General features: G+C 38.8%; 1 protein-coding gene across 3 annotated transcripts in view; it reads left to right on the top strand.

The window, feature by feature from the left end:
- Positions 1–24,654, top strand: part of WDR7 (WD repeat domain 7) — a 320,960-nt gene that overhangs the window by 94,925 nt on the left and 201,381 nt on the right. For all 3 annotated transcript variants that reach the window (XM_019496018.2, XM_006272610.4, XM_019496017.2), the window contains exon 19: positions 19,023–19,136. In XM_019496018.2, the coding sequence (XP_019351563.1) occupies positions 19,023–19,136 (114 nt within the window). The remainder of the gene's footprint in view (positions 1–19,022; positions 19,137–24,654) is intronic.

Below are 24,654 nucleotides of genomic sequence, written 5' to 3'. Positions count from 1 at the left end.
CTGACTTTTTTTTCAGCTTGTGAAAGTTCTCTGTTGGAGGAATTTCAAGAAAGTTAGCATTCCCCAGCGACAGTGAGCACCACTTGTAAAAGAATGTGCACATGAGAGTGGTTTTGGTGGTCTAGTTTTGTCCCTAGTCTACAAGGAAGTGGACACATCATCTATTAGAAGAGATTTGTGGACCTTATTAATTGGAAACAACGGAAATTTTCCAGACTTATACTTTCCTAAAACATTCTGTCTCTCTCAGTCATTAACAAGTGATGCTCTCTGTATATAAAAGGAAAGTGTTTCAGAATTGATGCTTCTCACTTTGTTTAACTCTGGACTTATAACAGAAATTATGCTGCATAAAATCACTTTCCCTCCCATTGTCCTCTTTAAAAAAGATCTGATACTACCTTTAGATTTTTGAAATGTTTGACATGAAAACTTTTCTGATACCAATTGTTACTTAGTTTCACAAGACTGGGGTTGAGCATTCTAGGGTCTAAAGAAAATGAGAGGTTAGTTCATCAAGGGGTTTTGTCCCACTTGATAAAAAGCATTATTTACAACTCTTATTAAGGAAATGACTGTACATGTGTTATAGCAGCTTTTAACTTAGCTTTTTTCTTCAGTACTCTGAAAAGCAGTACTACTGTAATGCCTATTTTAGTGCAACTACTTGATCTAGTAAACTGCTGTTTTTTGTCTAAATATGAAAGATCAAAGAAAACTCCCAGTTATTTTTGCAAGTGCTTTGGTAGTTTAGGAATTGCTGAAATGACTTAAATCAAGTTAAAAAGAAATGGTTACCTCTGCTGCGAAACTCAAGTTTAACCACACAATTTTTTTATGTATAAAACTCCCTAAAAATGGAGTTGATTACATAATCATTGGCAGAGCCTTAGTTGTAGTGGTGAGTACTGCGTATAATGAATGACCTAATATTAGTTGCTATGAACAGTATGATATTGATTTGTGCCATTAGTCTCTAGCTGATTTGCTGAAGAACTGAAGTTTTTTTTTAATGCTAATGGAAATAAAGTGCTTTACAAAACTGCACATAAATACGGGAACATGTTCCATTGCAGAGACAAGTGTCTAGGAAGCTTTTTAAAAATATATTTGCTTTGTTCTACCACAGACTTTAACAGCATGCCAGAGCCTCCCCCAAGGAAGCAGTGTCGCTGAATGGAGAGCATATTGGACTGGGTCTTGGCAATCTCAGTTCCATTCCTTTCTCAGCCGCTACCTTAGTGCAAACCCTTATACAAGTCAGTTCACTTAGCTGTGCTTAAGTTTTCCACCTCTGTAAAATTTGGTAAATCAGCAGGGGCCACCCCTTTTGGCTGGCATACCATAAAGCAAGTCCAGTGTCCTTCCCAAATGCCACACCTATCCACATCCCCTCCCTGGCCCATTGCTCTGCTCTTTCTTTCTTGCTGGATCTACCATATGCAAAACAAAGCGTCTACTTATGGTACAGTTTAGGCCTGTGTGAAGCGGTTAGTATTCGCTTCAGATTCAGTCGATTTTGGGGGACAGTGATTCGATCCGGTGATTCTAATCACTGTCCCAAATTGATTTTGCTGAATCTGATTTGAAGATGAGTCTGCTGCTGAATCTCCAAATCACACAGGCCCCATCCCCCGCCCACTCTCCCAGCCCTGGCAAAGGCTGCCCCCCTTACCCCATCTCCCATCTCTTTGGGGAAAAAAAAAGCCCTGACTCACCATGTGCTGCTGGGTGGGGGGTGATCCCCACTGACCTCCACTGCCCTGTGCCATGTGGGGGGCTCTGCTATGACACCCCCCCCCCCCATGGCTGCCTCACCCACCCAGCTCCAGCCCTTTAAGAAAAAACAACAACAAAAAAAGCGCTGACCCACCGGCTCCTGCCCGGCGGGGGGCAATTCCTGCTGCTCCCCACTGCCCCACCCTGCGTGAGGCCACTGCAGGAGCCAGTGAGTTCTGGGTTTTTTTGTTTGTTTTTTTTCCTTAAAGGGCCGGAGCTGGAGCAGGCGGAGCAGCCTTGGAGGAGTGGGGGGGGCATGGAGGGCTCATGGCAGTCCCTCCATGCAGTGTGGGGCAGCAGGGATCACCCCCCCCCACCAGGTAGCACCCGGTGAGTGGGGGCTTTTCTTTTTTAAAGGGCCAGGAGCTGGGGTGGGTAGGGCAGCCATGGGGGGGTTGGGGAGAGAGGGTGGGGGCATCGGGGGCTGGGGGAGCAGGCAGGCAATGGGGCCTGGCATAGGTCCCCCCATGGTCCCCTCCTCCAGCCCTCCACCCCCACCCCCCACACACTTACCAGCATGAAGTCTGGGTCCAGGTCCCTGCTGCAGTGGGCAGGGACTGCCCGAATCACTGAAGCTCTCTGAGTCTTTTTCTGAATCAATTTGGAGAGCTTCAGATCAATTCCGACCTTTTAATTGAGCCTCTGATTCGATTTGGATTCAGAAATTCAGCCTCACAATCCATTCGTCCAACTTGGACTTCTTTAGCTTGCTTGCAAGAATGTTGTGGGAGGCCATATCAAACACCTTGCTAAAGTCAAAGTATATCCCATGCATTGCTCTTCCCGCATTAGCAGAGCCAGTCATCTAGTTATGGAAGGCAATCACTTTGGTCAGGCCTGACTTGCCCTTGGTGAATCCATGCTGACTGTTCCTAATCACCTTCTCCCCCGAGTACTTAGAAATGGATTCTTTGAGGACCTGGTCCATTGACCGAGCGGGGGACTCGTGCTGTGACCTGGCAGCCAACCCTTCGTGGCCCAGTACCTGGCCACAGCCCAGTGGTTGGGAACCTCTGCTCTAGTTAAGCAGGGGCTTAAGTATTGGTCTAACTGCTGAGTTTTAGCTACTTACGCTAAATGTATTTAGATTAGCTACTTTTAATTAAAGAAAGAGCTTACATTAAAGGTTCCCCTTCAAAGATGTGGGTGGCAAACTGACTTGTAAACTGACTTGCAAATGGCTTGCAAACTGTCCTGTTTGCTGCCCTTGGTCATTTGGGGAGTCTCCTTTTATACCTTACGGGGCCTGAACTGGATCTGCCCCCTTGTTGGAGCTTTTGTCAGGCATAGGCAGCAGTCACCCCACAATCACTCAGGTAGCAGCATTCCCAACAAATCAGCACAAGCCCAAAAACACAGCCCACCAAATAAATACTCAGCAAGCTAAACGCACAGGTGTCCCTGACTCATTTACCTTCCTAGAGCAGGATCTGGGGCCTGGTGGCTGACTCCTCTTCCTCTTTTTGCTCCCACTGAACTGCTTGCAAACTGCCCTGTTTGCTGTTTCTGTTTGTTTGCAGGGGCTCCGCTCTTTAAAGCTAATATGTGGCCTAATTAAAACCAATTAGCAGACTGCAGCATAGCAAATAATGTTCCTATTATAAAGAATATTAGGCCAATCTTAGCAATTGAAATACTGATAAGTATGTTGATTGAAACTATGATTACAATTCATTTCTAAAAAAGGTCTAGCTAAGCATAATATTGAAAAGAGAGAACCATCATGACTTCTGGTTTTAAAAGAGAATCATGGTTTGCCAATCCACCAGAATACTTTGAAGAGACGCACAAAATATTGAGTAAGGAGTATTCATCAATACCATTTTATTTTGACTTTCATTATTCTTTTATAAAGGATATCCTTCATCTGGTTGAGTGAATATTCTGAGAGCAAGAGGGGTATTGGGGAAAAAGAGTAAACAGATTTTTACAGGTTACTGTCACAGATTACGAAGTAATTAAAAGACAAAAAATAAAAAAGAATAAATGTCTCAAGAATGCTTACCAAAATAATGTTGTTTTAATTGTTTTTTAAATGATCAAAGTAAGGTAAAACAAATCAAGTAAGGGTTTAATTTAGTCTATGATACAGAAGAGCCTACAGATGTCTAGAGTTTCTAAGATTTAGGCAGTTGGATAGTATGTTGGTTGGTGAATGAATTGTCAATACATGCAATGGAAGGGAGAAGCTGATTTTTTTATTTTATTTTATTTTTTTACACTTCAGTGCATTCTAAATTAATTAAAAACCAATCAAAAGATCTAGGCTTCATTAAGTAGATATCATAGTTGTGCTGTCCACAGTGTTTGGTATCAGACTGAAAAGAAAAACGTTGGGGCATATGAAGAATGGACTTATTAAAAAAATACTAACAGTATCACAATAATGTTCCTATACAGGGTGGAGTCTTGCCTTTGCCTTTAAGATAGAAGTTTGACACCAAATAGTTTTCATGTTATAGGTAAAAGAAAAGGGAAACTCTTGCTAGGTATAGTCTACTAGTTTTGAGCTTAATACTACTACTCTTTATTTAACACTTTTGTGCCAGCTAGTGTTGTGATTTACTAAGGAGCCAGTCGTATTTTCAGTATATTTAAAATTAATTATGTTCATTAACTTGCATTCATTTTCATTTTGAATTTATCATAGTATGGACTATAGGACTTTCCTTAGTTCTTTGCATTTACAAGTATATCTTCTAACTACCCAAGGTGTGGCATGCTGTTCCATTCCATTTCTCATTTGCAAAATTTATTCTTACTGTTATCTACAATAAGAGCTGAAACATATATGGTAAAATGTAAAAATATTTGGGAGAAAATGTTTAAGTATGCAAATTGACATAAACACTGACATGCATCTTATGTCTTACACCTGTGAAATACCACCCTGCTTTACTTTTATAGAAGCTGGAAAAGCCAGACTTTGCACAAACAAGAAAAAAAAATATAAACGACACTGTGTTTTTCTTAGTGAATGACTGAGTAGTTTTTGACACCATATTAAATGTGTTAAGGCAATAATTGGACTAAATTAAAATTCTGTAGCGCAAGTTAAGTTTTCTGGATTTGTGTTGTTTGTTCTTGTAACTAACCTAACTACAGTTACGTTACAAAGTACTGTAAAACCTACTTGTGCTTTTTTCTAATGTGTATGCAATCAGTTTGTACCTGGATGCTCCACAGTAAATTGACAGGCAGCTGAGAGTTTTAGTAGTTGACATAAAATAGTTATGTTCTCTGTATGGTTGTCTGTTTCCTCTTCTGCTATTTTTCATCTGCCAAATGTTTTACTCTTTGAACATTTATTTTAGCTATTCTCTCTCTAGATCTGTCAAATTGTTTTACTCTTATTTTTCATTATTTTTATATGTTTGTTTATAATTTTTTAAAAGCTCTACTCTAGATAGTGATTGCTTCTTCCTAAGTTAATTCAGCATTTTTCCCCTCTAAATCACTTCTTCGATATGAATAGTCTTTAAAATGAATTGTAAGATTTAATCAGTGTAATGTACTGGAATAACAACATGCTCCTGTAGGTGCATTACAATTATTACAGTATATGAAAGTGTGTTTCCTTTGCAATTTAATAGCAGTTTGTCATTTCTGAGACTCCCATAGAATTCTAAACGAAAGATTATGCTACAACTTTCATGATCTACCCCAAAATCTTATGTAAATACATACTTCATTTAAACACATATATTTATAAAATCAGAGGGATAAAGTGCATTCTCCCTAATATTTGTGCGTCCCTGTTGAAGTCAGTAGTTACATCTGTATCATGGCTGGGTTTTAAATAGTGGAGTTGAGGCTTTTCTGAAGCCAGTAGAGATTTACTAGTATAACGGAAAGCAGCTGGCCCAGCATATTTACGAGACATTATGTATATTTTTTAGAAAAATAAAACTTAACATTGATTTGTCTGCACTACTGGCTCTTGCTTCATGTGGTTCTTATAAGATCCGCTGCACAATAAATGGTACACATTTTGACATGTCAGCATTAATTGTATGCAACTATTTTGCAGTATTGTTAGCATGAATTTTAAATTGCTGTTTAGAGTCTTTATTAGTTATTGCTTCCATGTTTGTCTCATTGTGTATAGATTTAAGAACAAAAAGCCTGCAGTTTGTCGTTGGATCTTACAAGCTGCTCTAGGTGGTCAAACTTTACTTCGGTGGGGCTTTGCAGAAGGTCAGTTTACAAACTTGGGGCCTCAGTTCAGCAAGTTACTTTAGGCATTCGTGTGGTTAAAGCTGCATATGTTCTTGATCACTTTACTGAAGTAGGGCTTTAAACAGGTAGGTTTTTGTTGAATTCCAGGAGGAGAAGAAGCTGTGGTAAGAATGGAACATGAAATGAGAACAAAAATTGGAAGGAAATGCACTGAAGGGGAAGAATTGTTTTATGAGGTCAACAGATCTTAAAATATTTTTCCCCTTATACATGTTTATTTTTCATGGCTACTTGATTGTAGGTTTGTTTTTTATTATGATTAGATGGTAAAGAAGGTATAGGCAGTTTTGGATCTGGGTTTAGTGGTGAAAGTTAGTAGAAATGAACCTTGGAATATGCTACATTAGAAATGATGTACATAAATTGTTAAATGTATGGCCAATTACTTCATTTACTTAGATATTGTTAATTAAATAGAATATGAAATGTTGGCCAATATATTCCAAAACCATGAAAATCAAAGAGTTACAACTTGTAAGTGGTGCAGTGATGTGAAGCCACTAGTGGTGCTGTACATGATCAAGTGTAACAGCTTACTTCTATTGCATATATTTATGCCATACTCATTTGAGGTTGCATTCTTGACCTTCACTTTTTATTTTACTTTTTACAATCCTTTTTGGTGAATATAAATTCTTGGGGTCAAGGGTTGTCATGTAATAAAATTTACTAATAAACCCTGTTATCTTTAGCATCTGGTGTTATTAGTATAGTTGGAAAGTAATTAATTGAAGCTTTTTATCTGTCTCTGGTGTGGTATAAATTGTCATTAAACTTTTTGGACACTGGGGTTGTCGAGGAGGAGGAAGAAGCCAACCATCCAACAGGAAATGTGTTAGACTTCTCTGCGTAGGGAGGAAAAGGGCTAGAAAACGGATGCTAAATTCAAACAGTGGATTTGTTTTGTACGTACAAACACTATAAACTTTATCCTTAGTTAATATTCAGTCATCTGCCATATGACTATCGAAATCTAAAAGCATGAAATTTGTTTTAAAAGTGATGCATTTCACCACCAGCTTTCTAAGAAGTGCTCTAGATTTCTGAGAAGGCAAAGGTGATACCATCTTCCACAAAGTTCTGCTACATATGTTTAGTTCATGACTTGCTGGGAAAAAGTGTTTTGTTTGTTTGCAACATTATTTCACTGCCTGTCCAGAGGCTTATATGACACCTTGTAGTAGGGAAGCCAGAAATACTAGTGATACCAGCACTTATAGTGGTTGCCCAATTAACATGGCAACCATAAAAATATGGAATTATAGGCCTCTTCTGACAGAGATAAATTGATGTCTGGAGAAAGTAATCAGTGTGGAAGTGCAAGAAAAAAACATCCCACACACACCATTAAAATAAGTCACTGGCTTATAGAATTTCACTACTAGTTACAGTGATCTTGAATGAGAATGCAGAGCGTATATTTAAGTGGGAATAAGATGTTACTCAAAGCAATTTGATTAACTGTCATGATTAGGATATTTTTTCACAGGCATGTTGAAGTTATTGTTGTCTCAGAAATAACTTATTTTTTAAAAAAAATCATTTGAGAGCAGTTATGAATGTGCATCACACTTTATTTTCTTTTCCTCTTTTATATAGCCAAGTGTGATGTCACAGAGAGGATTATGACTTTAAAGAATAAGCAGCAGGACCAGATGAACTGTTTTAAAAACTAAGATCCTGTTTCATGCAAATGCTTTTGGTAATAAAGAGGAAGGAAAACTATATAACATCTGAGCGGAATTGTTTCTAAATAGAATGCATTTTTTATGGGGATTCAGGAAGCTCTTTAACTGTTTGCAGATTCAGCCATTAAGCTGCGGTGGTAGCTTTTAATATGAATTTCTATAGTCATTCAAGGCAATGTTTGGGCCTTGAGCAATCTCTCCTCATTTCTTCAGTAGTCAAATCACATCTTCATTTTTAGATGAGGGCCTTGTTTTTCTTTTAACGTTCTAGATCAGTGGTGCCCAACCTTTTTGCCTGGTGGCCCGGATGGGCAGTACCTGGTCTCTCTGTGGGCCGAATCCAGTCAGTGGTCCAGATCCGGCATCTGGGGTGGGTGTGGTAGATACACTCCTCTGGAAGGCTGGATGGTAAGGGGCAGGCCAGCCCCAGCATAGCCCCACAGGAGAAAGGAGCTTGACCTGTCCCCGCAAGGGGGAAGGGGGTGTGGCTCAGCCTCAGCCCAGCCCTGCAAGGGGGAGGGAGATTGTATGGGGTTTGGGATTGGGGAATTAGACAGCAGTGGAGAACGGCTGTATTAATGGCCACTGCTGCCCCCCTTCCCCTCACCAAATTTCCAGGCCCATAGGGATCCCCAAAGGCCAGATGAGATGGCTCTGCAGGCTGGGCTTTTGACCTGTGGGCTGGTGGTCGAGCATGTCTGTTCTAGATGACCGTCTTCTAAAACTAAACAAGTGTATAAGTGTGTGTGGGGGGCGGGGGGGGGGAACGGAGCATGAAAGAGAGAGAGAAACATACTATCTCAAATGTTTCCCCAAATGAGACTTTATGCCTTTACCCGTTATTCATTTAATTGTCAGTTTACCTTTTTTCTCACCTTTTGCATCACCCTTGTTGGATAGCTTGTTTAGTGGGACTGTATAATCTGATGAATCCAGAGAATCTCCAGATTCCCTGCTTTATCTTCCTTTTAGAAGTTGGCCTCTAATTAATAGGTTGAAAATGAGATCAAGTATAAGAAATCTGTAACCATGTGTTGAGATACAGAAGGGAATTAAGTATAAAGAAACAAAAGAAAACATCAGAACAGAAATCTGTTCTTACCCAACACCTTAAATCCAAAAATGCTGTTTTGACGTGGCTTTCTAGCTGAGGGACTTCAGCATCTCCCTGTGTCCCAGGAAAAACTGAAGACCAAACCATGTTCTCAAGGCATGGTTAAGAACAGTTGTTTATCTGGCTATTTGCATACCTCCTCCATTGGATTCCCAAAGAAAGGTGCGTATTTACCAGCCAAAAAGTTTTACCTGATCCCAGTAAAATCAGGAGCATATGTGCCTCCTTTTAGATGTGGAGATTACTAATCCAGCATGCCTAAATGAAGATGCCATCTCTCAGTTAATTTCCTCTATTGTGAGAAATGTTCTTCCTGTTCCTACGTGTTGCATAGGTTAGGCTTTCTCCTTTAAAAGCTTAAAGTCTTGGACGGACTCTTTGTGAATAAACATACTTCTGTCAGATGCTGGTTACTACTTTTCAGTCTTTCCTCAGGTGCAAGATAACTTATGACTTGGAAGTCATCATGTTGTTTTGTAATTCTGACCCTATAATAACAAATAAGAAATATAGTTTATATCAAGTACCACAATGCATATAACCACAAGGGCAATAAGACTAAAAACAGCTTGACGTTACCTCTGCATAGAGGGTGCATGTCATATCAGTAAAACAAACTCAAGAAACTGTGCAAGACTCCTGAGCCCATTAAGTTCATGGCAGTAGCCCTGTTTTATGTATGTATTATAGGTGATTTACTGAAAACTTCTGTCTACATATTTATACTTAAATTGTATATGTGCACTCTAAAGCCGTTAAAAATTTTAAAATCATCAGGCAGGCTGTTTGCTCTGTGTGTGTTTATGTACCGTGCCTTACTAAATGAAACTTATTAATGTTATTCTAGAATAATTTATGGAATTTATTCTACTATAACAGTGTTTTTTTTCAACCTTTTTTCATTTGTGGCCCCCTAAAAAATTTTGAATGGAGGTGCAACCCCTTTTGGAATGTTGAATGGATGCGCAGACCCTTTTGAATTGTTAGCATGGGAGAACTGCATAATTTTGATTGATCATAACCATCTTTCATGGCACCCTTAGACATAGTGTGTTGATCCTCGGAGGTCCTTGGGCCATAGGTTGAAAACCACTGTTATAGTAGAATAACACTTGACAAACATGATTTGAAACAGTTTGTTTTTAGCAAACAAAAAAGAAATGCTGTATCAAAACAAGATGCTGGACCACATGTATCTACTCTTGGATAGAAGATGAGGGAACAAGCTACTTGTGACAGATGTTAGTCATATTACTAATATGCTAGCTGGAGAAGTGTGAAAGCTGAAAATTGTGTCTAAGGTGCTTGTTGAACACGCGGTGAAGATTAGACCAGGTGTTTCTTGTTGTTTATTCATGTATTGTGAGCTGTTTGTTGCCGCTAAGAGCTTAATTAAAGTCAAAGATTAGTGAGACCATGTATGTAGTGAGGCCTTGAAAGTAGTAAGGCCTTGTATGTAGTGGCGCAGTTAAAATTAACCTTATCAGAAAAATGCAAAGGCTAGTACTGCTATTAGTCAGTCCCTTCCAGCCCTAATGTCTATGAAATATATGAAATCTATAAGGAAAGTTCGTCGTGAGTGGCTGTGAGTCCACAGCATAACTCAAAAGTTATAAATTGGCTCGCATGTCCAGAAATTATCAGAAGGGAGATGCAGCATTGTAAGAGAAGCTACCAATTTAGAAATTAGCTACTGACCTGGATTCGGTGGGCCCGTGGATCTCGAAGCCTGAGGACTGAATACCAGGGTTCTTCCCTTGGACAGCACAGATTGGGGATGCCTGACTTTGCTGAGCTTTATAGAAGAGGAACTTGTTGTACATCAGGCATCAGAGGGGACTGCTGATATATTGCCGACGCAAATTGTTATGGTCTGTCATTGTTGTCTTGTTATATTACACATAATTGTGTGTTTGTTAAGTCAATAAACCTTTCTTACCTTTTTACCCCCAACCTCCCTCTCAATCCTGAACCCTCCCACTGGCAGCTGGGACAGAGATGTTCAAATATTATGGTGCTGAACATGGTATAAGAATCTACTGAAACATAGAATAGATATCTGTAATAGTCCATCATTATTAATTTGTTCTAGCTGCTTTGTGAAACAGTTTGCTCTTGCCAAACAAAAAAGTCTAGGGTTGAAATGAATAAAATAAAAATCTAAAGTAGCCAGCACCTTTTTTGGAATGTAAAGAAATGACTGCCATAATGTCTGTTTCGGATCTTATAGCGTTTGTTGCCAGTAAGAATAATATTCAGCAGCTTACCAAAAGAACATAAACCTGGCTACTTACACTTTAAATGTTTATTATTTTAGAGGTGCTGGCTAATTTTAAAGTAAATTCAAATGAAATATTTGAAATTCATTATGTTTTCTCCTAATACGAGGTAGTCTTTTTTTTGTGACATCTTTCCAGATTTAGTCAATGCTTGTAGAACAGTGTATTTTCTCATATCCATAATTTTTTTTAATTCAGTACATAATATGGACAGTGTGGTAATCAACTGTATTAGGCAGAAGGCAGGGCAGAGTAGTACTGTTGGGCATTTTTTTACATGTGCTCCAGGGATGAGGGGGTGATGCCTTAATTAGAGCAACTTTGAAAATCGTTCTAATTAAAGTGCTGTTGTGTCTCCTGTATCAGCATCCCTGTGCTTAAGAATGGTGGCAGGGGTTCTTGAACTAAAGCTCATCAAATGAGCTTTAGTTCAAGCGCCCTGCTGCCGTTTTAAGCACAGGGACACAGATGCATGAGACGCAGGAGGCTGCTGGAGTGCAGCAATTGTCACTCTCCAGCAGGCTCGATTAATCAAGTCTGCTCCGACATACTGGAATTCCAGCGCATCGGAGCAGCCTCTGCCCTTACGTAAGACTAAGTCATTTGAATTAGTTTGAACAAGTTTGTCTTAAAGGTGCCACCCTGTCTTGCCTTTCTGCATAATATGGGCATTAATGGTAATCCTCTAAGTATGTTTCTCTTTTTAGAATAACAAGTGTAGTATGCTGAAGTTTATGGGACAGATCTTTCTGTGTGTGGATTTTCAGTTGAAATGTGTAATTCTTAATTTACATTCCTGGAAATTTGTTGTTATACTGCAATAAATGCATAATTAATGCTTCTACAGTGCTATCCAAAGATGAACCAAAACTGTCTCCAGATTTTGCTAGACAGTGTTACAAATGTAATGTAGCTGACAGCTGCTGCCCTGAAGAGTTTACAGTCTAAAATAGGACAGATGAGGGGTATAATAGACAGAAGGTGTGAAGAGCATTATAAGCCAAGAGGCATCATGTTAATTCCATGAGTTTTTTTTTGTGGGGAGGGCTTTAATGGTAAGATAAGGGAAGGGAGAGGGAAGGTTTAAAGGGACCGGGAAGTGTGCAGCTGGGGGAAGGGAGAAAGGAAGAATCGAAGTGGAGGTAGATTGGAGTGAAGAATTTGAGATTGGGGTGGGAGAGAGACAGAAGAGAGAACATGCAGTTAATACTTCTACCATTGAATGTATTGGTTTGTCTCTTTCTGGCTCCCCCTGTAGTTTCTTTCCCTGAGGCTACAGGGTTGAGGATTAGAGAGGCTAATGCATTTGTTCTAGTTCACCGAAAATGGGGTTTCCTTGTACAGTTCTGGGTCTCGTGAGCTTATGGGGAAAGACTTGCATTAGTTGAACCCCATTTTTTCCACTGCCCCCTCCTTAAATGCACTTAGGCTGCTTCTGCAGCTACTTCTGGAACAAATGAATTAGAGTTCAAGTGTTAGGATGGATTAGCCTTAGTTTCACAACACACTGTGGTTTGAACAATAAATCTTATTTTATATAGGCCTTCTAAATCCAAAATTGGCATTGTCAGCTTGTTGACTGCAAATCAAACGGGAATGGGTGTAAAAGTGCATGCTATGAATTTAAAAGCATCAGAAAGAGTTTCGGCATTAATACTTTTCAGCTCTTCAGGTGGGGGAAAATGTTTAAGCTTTGCAGCAGGTTTTTTGCCCACTAAGATAAGTCTGTGCAGCTATAATGCACTCATGTTTTCTATGCCTTGTTTTCAGTTTGTAAAATTATTTCTCGGATGTTGCATTAAAAATGTTTGTTGTGTATTTTCCCTGGGGAAGGGATCTAGTATAGACTTTAGAAAATAGTACTTTTTATCTATGTTTAAAGATAAAGGACTGAAGCCAGCCTTGAGCGTAAAATGCATTCTTCAAGTTAAGTTCCATTTGACAGGGATTTTCTTACAGAATGTTGTTTAGCGTTCTGTCTCATTGTTTCCATTTTATCCTTGGCCAATAAAACTTTCCTTTAAAATGTTGAAGAGATCATTCCCCAGACTGTGTATAATGGGGATACTTTGAAATCTTTTTGTAGTAGATTTGTCTATTAAGCAACAGAGAGACTGGTTTATTTTTAAGTCTGTGATCGTTAGTGCAGATAGAAAAATGGTTACTGTGTCTTTAACGGAAAGCAAAAGGTTATCTTTCTATGGCCTTTGTGTGTATGTGCTGATGTGGATGTAGGCAGCCAGACAGGCAATGTGTGCAAAGAGACTAGGGAACTGGCGGTGGATCGATAGAAATGGTGTGAAGTGAATTAATGTGAAGCAGGCAGTCTGTCTGTCATAAGGATTGCAGGGAATGTGGGGCAGTGCTGGTCAGTCACTGCAGAAATCTGTTTCCAATAAATTCTGTCTGAGAATAAACTCTAGACACTCTCATGCTCCCCATATTATTAAATCCCAATTTATTCAGGTAAACATATCAGATTGTTGCTTATATTGTGTTTTAATTAGGGATGTTATAAAATGCAGCCGTATTAATCCAAATAAATGAAAATAAATTGTTTTAAAATGTTATGAACATCTTTAAATGGCTTCAGATATGAATAGCAATCCATATTGTTGCTTCTCATAAAATGAACATGATCAAGGCTTGAAGAAGAATATAATTTTTTTGCCAAAATGTATGAATTTATTTCTAATAGATTATATACATCTTTTACAAGTTTTATTTAAAGCCTGATTAATTGAGTTTACTCAATTAAACTTCCATTGATTTTCAGCAAGAGTTTTGATTGAGTAAGGATAGCTTGATTGGACCCCAGAGTTAGTTATTTATACATATAGCTGATCTCTTAGTCTTCCAAGGATTGAATTAGAAGAGCATGAAAACACAACCAAAATAATACTGTACTGCATATTAATGCATCAAATAGTGCATTAAAATGACTAATTGGGTTAGGATGCTATATTAAATATTGCACAGGATTTTGATATTACAACTAATAGAGGATTCACATGTATTGGTGAAATCTCACTTAGGTTTTCCATTGGGTCAAGTACGTTGTTTTTCGTATTTAAACACATTCAAGTTTTCACAATTTTTTTCACATTTAAAATGCATTTAATCAATTATTATATAAAAAACACTGGAGTATGTGCTCTTACTAAGTTTTCTTTGAGAATTCTCTTTTTTTCTATGTCTGATTTCTCCCCACCCCCTCTTTTGTGTTTTGTTTCCTATTGTGCCAACTTCAGGGTCAGGAAGGAACTTTCTTCTGGTCAGGTTGTGAAGGACCACTGGGGGAGAGGTTTCCCCTTCTCTGTAGTTTTATTAAGTTAATGTATTTACGGCATGTATTAAATGGAAGGCCACCTTTAATGACTCTCTAACAGAAGACCATGGATGTGTTGTCTGTGTAAACTGTTTAGGAGGTCCATCCAGCCCAACCTTACCGGTCTATGATGCTTCTGCTAATTTCACCAGCTATGCAATGATAGAGACTGTCTAGTGCTTCAGGGAAAATGTCAATCTTGGGGGAGGCTACCAACGTAGTTGTCAGGATTAAGCAGTCATTTACATTCTCCATTGCAAATTCTGCTTTAGCCCTGGGAGAGGTGTTGGGAAACACACCAGGTAAGTTTTCTGATGCATCAGAGATGTCTTTTTTATTTATTTATTTTTTTAAGGAAAGTAGGTACATATAAACAAGAGGACCACGTGCCACTTGTGCAACACAAGTCATGAAGTCCCGGTTGCAGAGCAGCCTTATTTGTAAGCATTGAATGTGTGCATCTGCATGTGTGCGTGCCTGCATACTCCCTTAGCTAAGATAAGTGCTGTTTCCTCTTGCCAAGGTTGAAAGAAAATGTTAGATTACCCATAGCAAAAATAGCTTTGCAATTGTTATCATTAGGTGTGAGACTGTCCTTTTGAGGTTATTTTTTCTGTGCTGTTACTAGACAGTAGTCTCCACTTTTCCATTCTCTTGCCTAGGTGTACGTGTCAAAGATCTTGGTTTGGTGGTCTCAGGACTCTATACAAACAGATTCATCAAGTAGCTGATTACACATCTTGTGCATACACCATGATTTAGAGGATTAGCAGTTGCCTACCTACCAGACAGATGGTCACAGTTAGGAGGTGGTAAACATAGAAGGGAAAGGGAAGACACTAGACAAAAACTGTATTTGTGTGCATGTACACTAGGGAATGTAGCTGTTGTGCAGGAGAGATTGAGGGGACAGGGAGTAAGGCAGGGAATAGGAAGAATGTGAAGAGTAAATGTTGAAAGGAAAAGCTAGTAAAACACTTAAAGATAGGAGAAAATGGGGAAGCTGTGGAGAAAAATGCTCATGCATCAGAAGAGTGCTTAAGACTGGAAATAAAATGGCAAGATTCGTAGTGGTATAAAATGGTGATGAGATGATGAGAATGGCAGGTCTCCCACCTTCAGTTTAATAGATGATTAGTAGTCAGCAGAGTCCTGTCTAAGCAGTCAATGGATAGACTCATACTTTTTTACTTTAAGATCTGATTTTGAAATGGTTGTACATGAATAGGGTACAGCCAGCTTCCCTGACACCCAGCCACTCTGGTCTGTAGGGCAGGAAGGTTGGGTGCCACTGCCTTTGATTAAACTATTCTTATGGGTATTTTTATTTTGTGTTTTGGGTGGTGTCAAGTGGCATGTCTTGTTTTTCTCACCTAATACAATCAAAATATACCTCTACGTAAAAATGTTTACACAAAAAGATATAGCGTAGGAATATTTTTTTTTCTCCCATTTCTCAGAAGAGATACAGAAGGAATGCTGTACTGAACTCACCCAGGTACTTATCTAGTCCCATATTCCTATGGCAGTAGCCAACACCAGAAGCTACAGAATAAATTATCCCCCCCGCCCCCCCCAAAAAAATCTGATGTAGCGATTGTTAATAATTAGAAACTATATTTTGCCCTGAAGTCTATTATATGAATTCTAAGTTATAGGTTTTACAAATTCTGTTGTGGGTGGTACTCTTACTTTTCTTATATAATCCATTTCTCAGCTGGGGGTGCATGAGGTGCATAAGAAAGATATCAATGCTTTAAGAATAGTTTCTGTTTTAAAATAATATATTTGTCTGTTTTGGAACATGGAGAACAAATCTAAGGGCATTTATAAACGTGCTCCCGGGGAGTGGGGCAGAAGGCACTTTAATTAGATGCTCCTGGAGCCACTCTAATTAAATCGCCTGGAGTGTCATGTGTATCGGCATCCTTGCGCTGAAAAATGGCAGCGAGGGGATTTTAACTAAAACTCGTAAAATGAGCTTTAGTTAAAGTGCCCCTGCTGCCATTTTGCAGCACGGGGATATTGATACACGTGACACGAGTCTGCTGGAGCACAGTAATTACCATGTTCAGTTAGACTTGATTAATCACCTTTAATTGCAGTGCGTTGAAGCAGCCTCACTGCACATGTACAGGCACCCTAAATCTAATACATTTTTAGCCCACTTTGAAATGCATCTCAGTTTTATTTATTTATTTAGAGTGTGCATATTTCTGTGTGTTATTGTAAAGGAAAGGAAGGTTTGAAAATTGGAAGAAGTTTTCTTTGACCTACTATGTTTTTAAAACATTTTGTCTCAACACAGATGTCACCTCTATGCAATTCCTGATACTGTTATAAAATGGCATGTAGAATAATTAAAGAGAAAATTCTCTTATTTTGTATTAGAATTATGTTAGAACATTTTTTAGCATTTGTTTATTAATGCATATTTGATTTGCCAAGTAATTTATTAAAGAGAAAAAGTATAGGGGACTGAGTGGCTTTCAGGCATAGCTCTCAAACTTTTTGTTGGATAAACTGCATTTTGATAGATCTTCTGGATTGTATCTGTTCACAATTATATAAATTATTTGTCTTTTCATTTGCCAGTTATGACAGGTACCTATGGAAAAATAGTAACTGCTTATGTGGAAAAATATTAGGAAATTAAGTGATGTATTTTGGGTGTTTTTTCTTGAATAGGATTTAGGAGCGAGAAAGACATGGACACAGTACCCAGCAACATGTAAACAGGCAGATTTCCATATATGACCCGCAACAAGTGATTTGCTTGCCTGTGATATTCCACAGGTTACAGTTTTTGACTCACTGGCTTTCCATGTCATATAGAATATAAAGACTTTCTTGTCTAGAGCACTGGCTGAAATCTGGCACTCACTGACACTGATCACTCACTGATAGGTGCTATCTCTCTGGTGGATTAAGGACCCCAAATTGGCAGAAAGCCAGAGTTATAACAGTCTGTTCAGCTAGCAAGATCCCTGGCTATATAGAGCTGACTCATGGGAAGGGCTTCCCTGTTCCCCACTGCTTCCAAGCTTCCACAGCAGTCTTCTTGGAGGTCATTTGGGAGCTGGTAGAGTTAAAAAACAAAAACCAAAATACAAAAGAATGCCCCAAAAACCGAAGAAACAGCAACAACCGATCCCCCATCAGCCCTACCCAAACTTAGCACTGTGGCAGGGTGCCTCTCCAGGGCTGGCTAGGAAACCCCTGGAGTCCCTGCAGCCCTTGCTTTCTGGGCAATCACTCCTTCAGTTGCCCGCCACGTCTTCATGTCTTGCTTTGGTGTGAGGTAGGCTGCCCCAGGCCTTCCCAAATTGCTCTTAAGTGACTGCCAGGTAGTGCTTATGGACTAATTGCATAGCTTCTTTCCTCCTCTACTCCATGCCCTATGCCTTGCAGATGGCATCCTCATTAATGTTTTCTTCCACTTAGCCCCTCCTCTAGGTTTCCTAGACCCTCACTGGTCCCACACTTGAAGCCTCTCAGTAGGCTCCTGGACCCTCTCTTGTCCCACAGTCTCAGCCCCTCAGTCCAAGCCCCCAGCCCCTCCCTGGGTCTCTAAGAACCTCCTCCTCCCCTTAGTTCCTCCCCGAACCTCCAAACTGCTTCTTGCTGTGCTCTCCAACCTGACCTTCTGGAGCTGCAGCCATCCTGCTGAGATCCCCTCAGTAGGCTCCAAGCTGTTACTGCTGGATCTGCTCAGGTTTGGGCTTATATCCTACCTAAGCCCAGCCTTCCTCCAGGATCAGATGACTCTGTAATCATCCCTACCCACACCTGCAGGCTGCCCCAGCACTAGCCTGCCGGCTTCTCAAAGTGGCAGGAGCCTTCTGCCACAAGTGCAGCAGTGGGGAAAAAAGGGAAACGACTCATTTTGCATTTCCCTTCTCTTTGAATTGAGATGCGCATTGGAAGAAAACAGTGATATATTCCTTATTCTTTTGATGTCAGTTGTGTAGAATGAGTTGGTGACATCAAGAATCCAAATACTGCAGCCAGCATGAACTGGAACTCTTGTTGGCACTCTTAGCTGAGTTGGAAAATTCTGCCATGAACCATGGAGAGATAAGCCTTGCTCTTGAGGTGATACCTGTATGTGAAAGTTGAGCTTTATCAAAGAAATGCTAAGTGTTTAGAAGCTGCTGCTGTGGCTGCCCCTACTGCAACTCTGTATTTTGTAGCTAAGTAGAGCACTTCAGCTCTTGTGTTTAGATATTTGGCGTCTTTCCCAGAAATGGAAATTCCTGTAAAGACAGTCTTGTAGGAAAGCTCTATACGTGCAGTCTGCAACGCCTGAAAAAGATGGCTTGGCAAAGATGAAGTTACAAAAGGCCTTATTAGCGTGTGTTTTGGGGTTTTTTGTGTTGGGTTTGTTTGTTTGTTTGTTTGTTTGTTTGTTTGTTTGTTTGTTTTTAGGGGAAATGGAAAATACTAACTCTGCCACTGCTGTTGAGGTTCCATAGGGAAGTGTGTTAACATAAAAGAATATTGCATATATGATCAGTAGTAGCAAGTGATTAGCTGAAAATAAATACAGAATAAAGTAAATTTAAAAACCAGCTAAAAACATAATTTTGTTTCAGCTGGAGTGACAGCAGAAGCTATTCAGACTGGTACTGCAAGTCCAGATTCATCCAGCACAGAAGCCAAAGTTCAAGAAGAAGAGCATGATCTGGTTGATGATGACATCACAGCAGGTCAGCATGAAAATATCTAATAACAAATATGGTTCTGTCCATATTTTGTATCTATATGTTTAGAGAAGATTTAATTGGATCAAAAAGTTCAAACAGAACCCTTTACAAAATAAGCATGCTAAGTGTACGTATATTTGTATATTTGTGAATTGAGACATTTTGTTTTAATAGTAGAATTGAAATCTAGAAAACAGATGGCGCTAAATACCATTGCAAAAGAAACAGCTGTCTTTAAGTGTGAAGTGTCTGGGTAAATATAGCGTTTTTATACAGGAAAAAGGTTTTGTGGCTTAAAACAAAAAAGGAAGAAAATGTACATGCTTTGCATTTAGTGAATGGACATAGGTTGGTTATGATTTGACAATATTAACTTGTAGTCTGATTGCTGAACTATGAAGCAAGAACTAGCCCTCTTTTGTAGTCGGTAAAGTTGGCGATATATATATATATAAAGTCAGTGATTGTCAAATTGTGAGTTGCTGATACCAGTCAGCTTTGTCTTTTATTATAATTTGTTATCTTGGTTCCTTTGAATCCATCTAACAACCTATTTCCATTTGAAATGTTCTACTGGAAAAAAATAAGTTAAGAGAACCTAATAATATTTTTAGACAATTGCAAAAAAACGTAATTACATGTGGAGTTGCTCCACTTGTAACCAGTGTTTCACTAATTAAATGAGATCTCCTGTTTTTTTTCCATATCTCATGTTTTGCTAGAATGTGTGCTGAGAGAATTAATTTATTTTTATTGTTAAGGGGTTTTTTGGTACCTAAGAAGCTACTTCTAGATTCTTTGAAGTGGTATATTTTGAAAAGTAACCAGAAGTGAACAGAAATCATTTTAATGATTCAGAAGCAGAGAGTTCTGAATTACAGCTACAAAAGACAATCAATTAATTATTTCGTAAAGAATACAGTACTATTGTAGATTGTTTTTATAGGGTTTTTTCTTTGTGTGTAAAGCTGCTGAAGATCATAGAATTTGGGTTGTTTATGTAAAAATATAATACTATAGTCAAAAAAATATGTTAAATATCCAGTATTTCTTTCTTGAATTGATTTATTCTTTTTATGCCAGCTTACATGATGCATACCCAAAAGGAAGATTGTTCAATATCCCCAGAATTTAAATAACTAAAAAAGACTTCTTTTAGCATATCGTCAAAACAGCTAGCATGCTGCAGCTTATGGATTGTGCAAGATACCTTTAAATTCTGTGACTTGATTGAGCTACATATAGATTTTTGTGAGGGTCTAAAAAAACTATATTTATTTCTATTGACTAGAAGCCTGTATAAATTATTTGCTGAAAAATCTGATAGGCATACTGAGAGAGAGCTGCATCAAGAACAATACATTATTTTGGAGGTACCCTGTGTTTGGAATATGTATGCAGTATGATGTTATGGGCCAAAATAATCATTAGCTTTCTTGATAAGCTATCTTATTTTCACAATAATTTTATATATATATATATATATAATATATATATACTATTCATTTTTTATCATTTATAAAGAAAAGTTGCTGTTCAGCTAATATTTCCTATGTGTATATATCCTGAGTTAAAATATGTAATATTCAATATTTCTAGTTCATAGGAGTTAATTTGGGACATTATTTAATAGTAGTATAATTATGTGCCAATTTATGTAATTTTTTTGATATTCTGGAGCCATATATAAATGTACACAAGAGTATATCTACATACAGTTAAATCCACATGTAATATAATGTTCATTATTATGAAAAATTAAAACAAATTAGTGAAAGTTAGGGTAGAATTGGGATCTGGATCCACCAAAACAGAAACCCTCTTTCTTTATGCCAGCTTTTCTTCTACTTTTTCTTTCTCCTGACCCTTCCCCCATCTTAGAATCTACCTTCTTCCCTTGCTCCTGAAAGGGTTACTGTAGTGGCAGGCAGCCTTACTCTGAGCAATTTTGTGTTACTAACTGCCAGGAGAGGTGGTGCTGGAGGAAGCACTGTTGCATGGAAAGGGAAGAGATTGAAGATGAGACCTTTTCTTAAGGGGACTTTCAAGACCTGCTTTCGGTTTTTGTTATCTATAGAGTTTTGGCAGTTCCAGGAGATCCCAAACATTGCCACTATCCAGCTCTGGTAAAAAGCCTTGACTCTGCACTAAGTATCTCTGGTTAGGTCACTAATAGGTAAACGTTTGGGGTTCTTTCTTTTTTTTTTTTTCTTTTTTTGTATTATTTTATTTAGAACACTTGAGACACAAATGCTAATGAAAAAATAAAAAAAGCTCTCATTTTAAAAGTGATTTACTTATAAAAGAAGAACTGGGATAAAATGATATAATATCAGTTGAATATAATTACATTTTTTTTAAAGAGTAGTTATATCTGTAAGAGAACAGCTGGGAAAGTAGAGTATGGAAAAAATTGAGTCTTGATTGAGACAATTTAAACCTCACCTTGTCATCTTAAAAATAATATGATGCAGCTTCTTTCTATATCTGTCTTTTTAAAGCTAATATCTATTGATCGCCTCCACAAAGTAATGCTAGTGTGCAGTGGTCAACAGGAATTTCTTCAGTCTAACTTGAGATTCACCAAACACTTTCATTTATCCACATAATTTTTTAAAAGGATCACTTTCATATCAATCCTTTTATAGATTAAGGCATTTTAGTTTAGGTACTTAAAAAAAATGCTGAAGCCTGTTTCAGGAAAATACTGAGAGACTGCTGTGTGTGATAAGCATTACAAAAAAAGAAAGAAACAAAGAAGGAAAGAAATCACATGCAGTATTTCATAGGAAAGTGGATATGCTTTTAAATATACTATATGCTTTAATAAAAGATATCAGATTCACCCAAGGAACCTTGTCTGCCTATGTCCTTAGACCAGCACGGCTACAACCTACACCCCTGCTTTAATAATAGGCTTTTAAAACAGTAGTATTACGTACATTATCTTTACTGGCTGGAAAGATTATTCTGCTTTCAGTTATCCAATAAAATGGCTTGCTTATGCAATTTGCACCTTTCCATGACCCATCTCCTGCATTTATTCCTTGGTCAAAACACCTACCAGCTTCAGTAGTCAGGACTGCAGAACACAGAATAAAAAGATGACATTTTGAAAACACTGTATTCTAGGGCTCCTATACACGTGCAGGGAGGTTGCTCCAGCATACTGTAATTACATTGTGTTGGAGAAGACTCGATTTAATTGAGTCTGCTGGAGCATGGCAATTACCTCTCTCCAGCAGACTCAAGCATCACATGCATCAGTGTCCCCACACTGAAAAATGGCAGCAAGGCACTTTAAACTAAAGCTCATTTGCCACCATTTTTCAGCATGGGGACATTGATGCACATGACGCTCTGGGTGATTTTATTTATCACGGCTCTCAGAGTTGCACTAATTGAAGCGCCCTCCCCCCCGCATCCGTCTCGGAGCCCATCTATAAAATGCCCTTAGATTTTAAGTTACAATGACTTGAAACACATCTGTTTAACTAAGCAAAAAATGTTTCCTAACATGTCTTTGTTCATCTTTACTTTGTTTTAAACTGAATCTTGGGCCAGGTATAGACAGTGATACAGCCCAAGGCTGAATCAATTCAGTCGCAGGTTAGTCTAAGCTGCACAAATTAAATTGAAACAGAAGTGAACAGACGTTTACTTTTGATTCCGGAAATGCAGCCATATGCCTGCAGTGGCTCAGGCCAGAAGCCAGGGAGGTGCGAGAGTATGGCTCTCTGGCAGTGTGTACACTTCATCATCCTGCTACCCCCAAGGTCTCTGGGATTTGCAGTCCAGAATTACAGGAGCAGGACTTTGCAGGGTTGTTCATCACTCCCTCTTCCTGCTTCCAGGCACCTTTGGGATTTGTAGTCCACAGTTATACCCAGCAGTAAGTTTGAATGGGGGAAGGGATGTTAAACCCTCATCCCTGGCCCAAGACCCCAGCTGGGGTTTGTCTGGCGGTGGGGGGAGCAGTCCTCTCTTGCAGACTGGACTGCATTGCCAGCTAGGCTTCCCCGCACTTCCCCTCCCTTGTCAGCCAGCCTCACTGTTCCAGCTAGGGAGCGGAGGGGAGGGGCTAGCCCTACAGTCTGGAGTGGATAGCACAGCCCAGCCCTGGGCTGGAAAGCATGCTGGGAATGCTGGGGGACTGTGATTTAACTTGAACCAGGAAGAGGTCTGGAACAGAAGTTTCATAAATTGGCCTGACCCAAATCAGTTAAGTCTGATACTACATTCAGCCAGGTTTATCTTAAACCAGTTTCAGCCATTTTGAAAGGAGTTTATGTGCACTGAACTTATGTTCCGTTACAAGTTTAAACCAATTTCTGATCACTTAAACCAGTTCGTGTAACTTCTGTCCCTAGCCTTGGTGATCTCTCTTCTTCACTTAGGCTTTATGCTCTTCAGGATAACTTCCAGAATTTTAGTTGCCTGTTATTCTTCAGTGCGTCTCCATAGGGACATTGGGACATTGTCAGTGTCTGTCTGTCTGTCTGTCTGTCTGTCTGTCTGTATATGCATAGTAGAAATCATAGATACAGAAATCTTTCTAAGCTGGAAGAGAGAGCCAACTACCTATTAAATAGAGAACCAAGCTCACTGCTGTTCAGACGTAGGTGGTTTCTTTGCAAACATAAAAGGGCTTCAAAACTATTTTAAGTTTTCAAGGAAAGTTTAACTACCAAAATGTGATGGACTAAGGCATCCTACTCACCAGATAAGCTTCTCCAGTGCTAGGACTGGGAGGTGAGTAGATTTTTCAGTTCTGTGAGCTCTTTTACGACATGGCATCCAATAGCTCCTGCCAGCTGTTTATAAAAGTCTCTTAACACATTCTTCAGAGCTATATTCCTGTCAATAAGTAGAACCCTAAATTGAAACTTATAAAAACTTTTTTCCACTTATAAAATGTTCATGTTCGTTAGACTTTCCACTCCTGAAATGATTTAATATGCACATGTAGCTCTTCTTTACCCTGCTTGATATCTGCATATAAATGTCTTCGCAATGTTCAGATTCCAGTGGTTGGAGTGTGCATTCTGTGCCTTGCAGATGCCAACATTCTTGAATACAGTTAGCCTTTGGAAAGAGACCCATATCGTTGCAAACAACCATCTTGGCAAGATTTAAAGAAATCTATTGCTCATTAACCTGGCACTACTAATGCATCTGGATGACAATCATAGTATGTGAGGATGTTGGAAAGGTAAATGTAGGTAGTGTAAAAAACTTGGAAAGCTTAAATTATTAATAAATTGAGTTTACCATGTCCACCTCTCTTACCTCTTAAGTCCCACTTCTCTTAGCTCTGAAACTGTGAGAAACCTCCATTGCTTAGAGTTTAAGTCTATTGTATGCAGTGTGTGCATTAGTTTATGCACTGCATCCATCTAAAGGCATGTATTACATGGCACTTAGCATATTCAGCATACCAATAATATTGAGATTTTTACAATAGCATCTTATTTTTTAAAAGCTGAATGGGATTCATCATCTTAATAATTATATATTCTGA

Source organism: Alligator mississippiensis, chromosome 3 (genome assembly GCF_030867095.1).
Source record: "Alligator mississippiensis isolate rAllMis1 chromosome 3, rAllMis1, whole genome shotgun sequence".
Taxonomy (NCBI): Eukaryota; Metazoa; Chordata; order Crocodylia; family Alligatoridae; genus Alligator; species Alligator mississippiensis.
The sequence above is the reverse complement of the archived record's forward strand: the minus strand, read 5'-3'. Positions and strand labels throughout refer to the sequence as shown.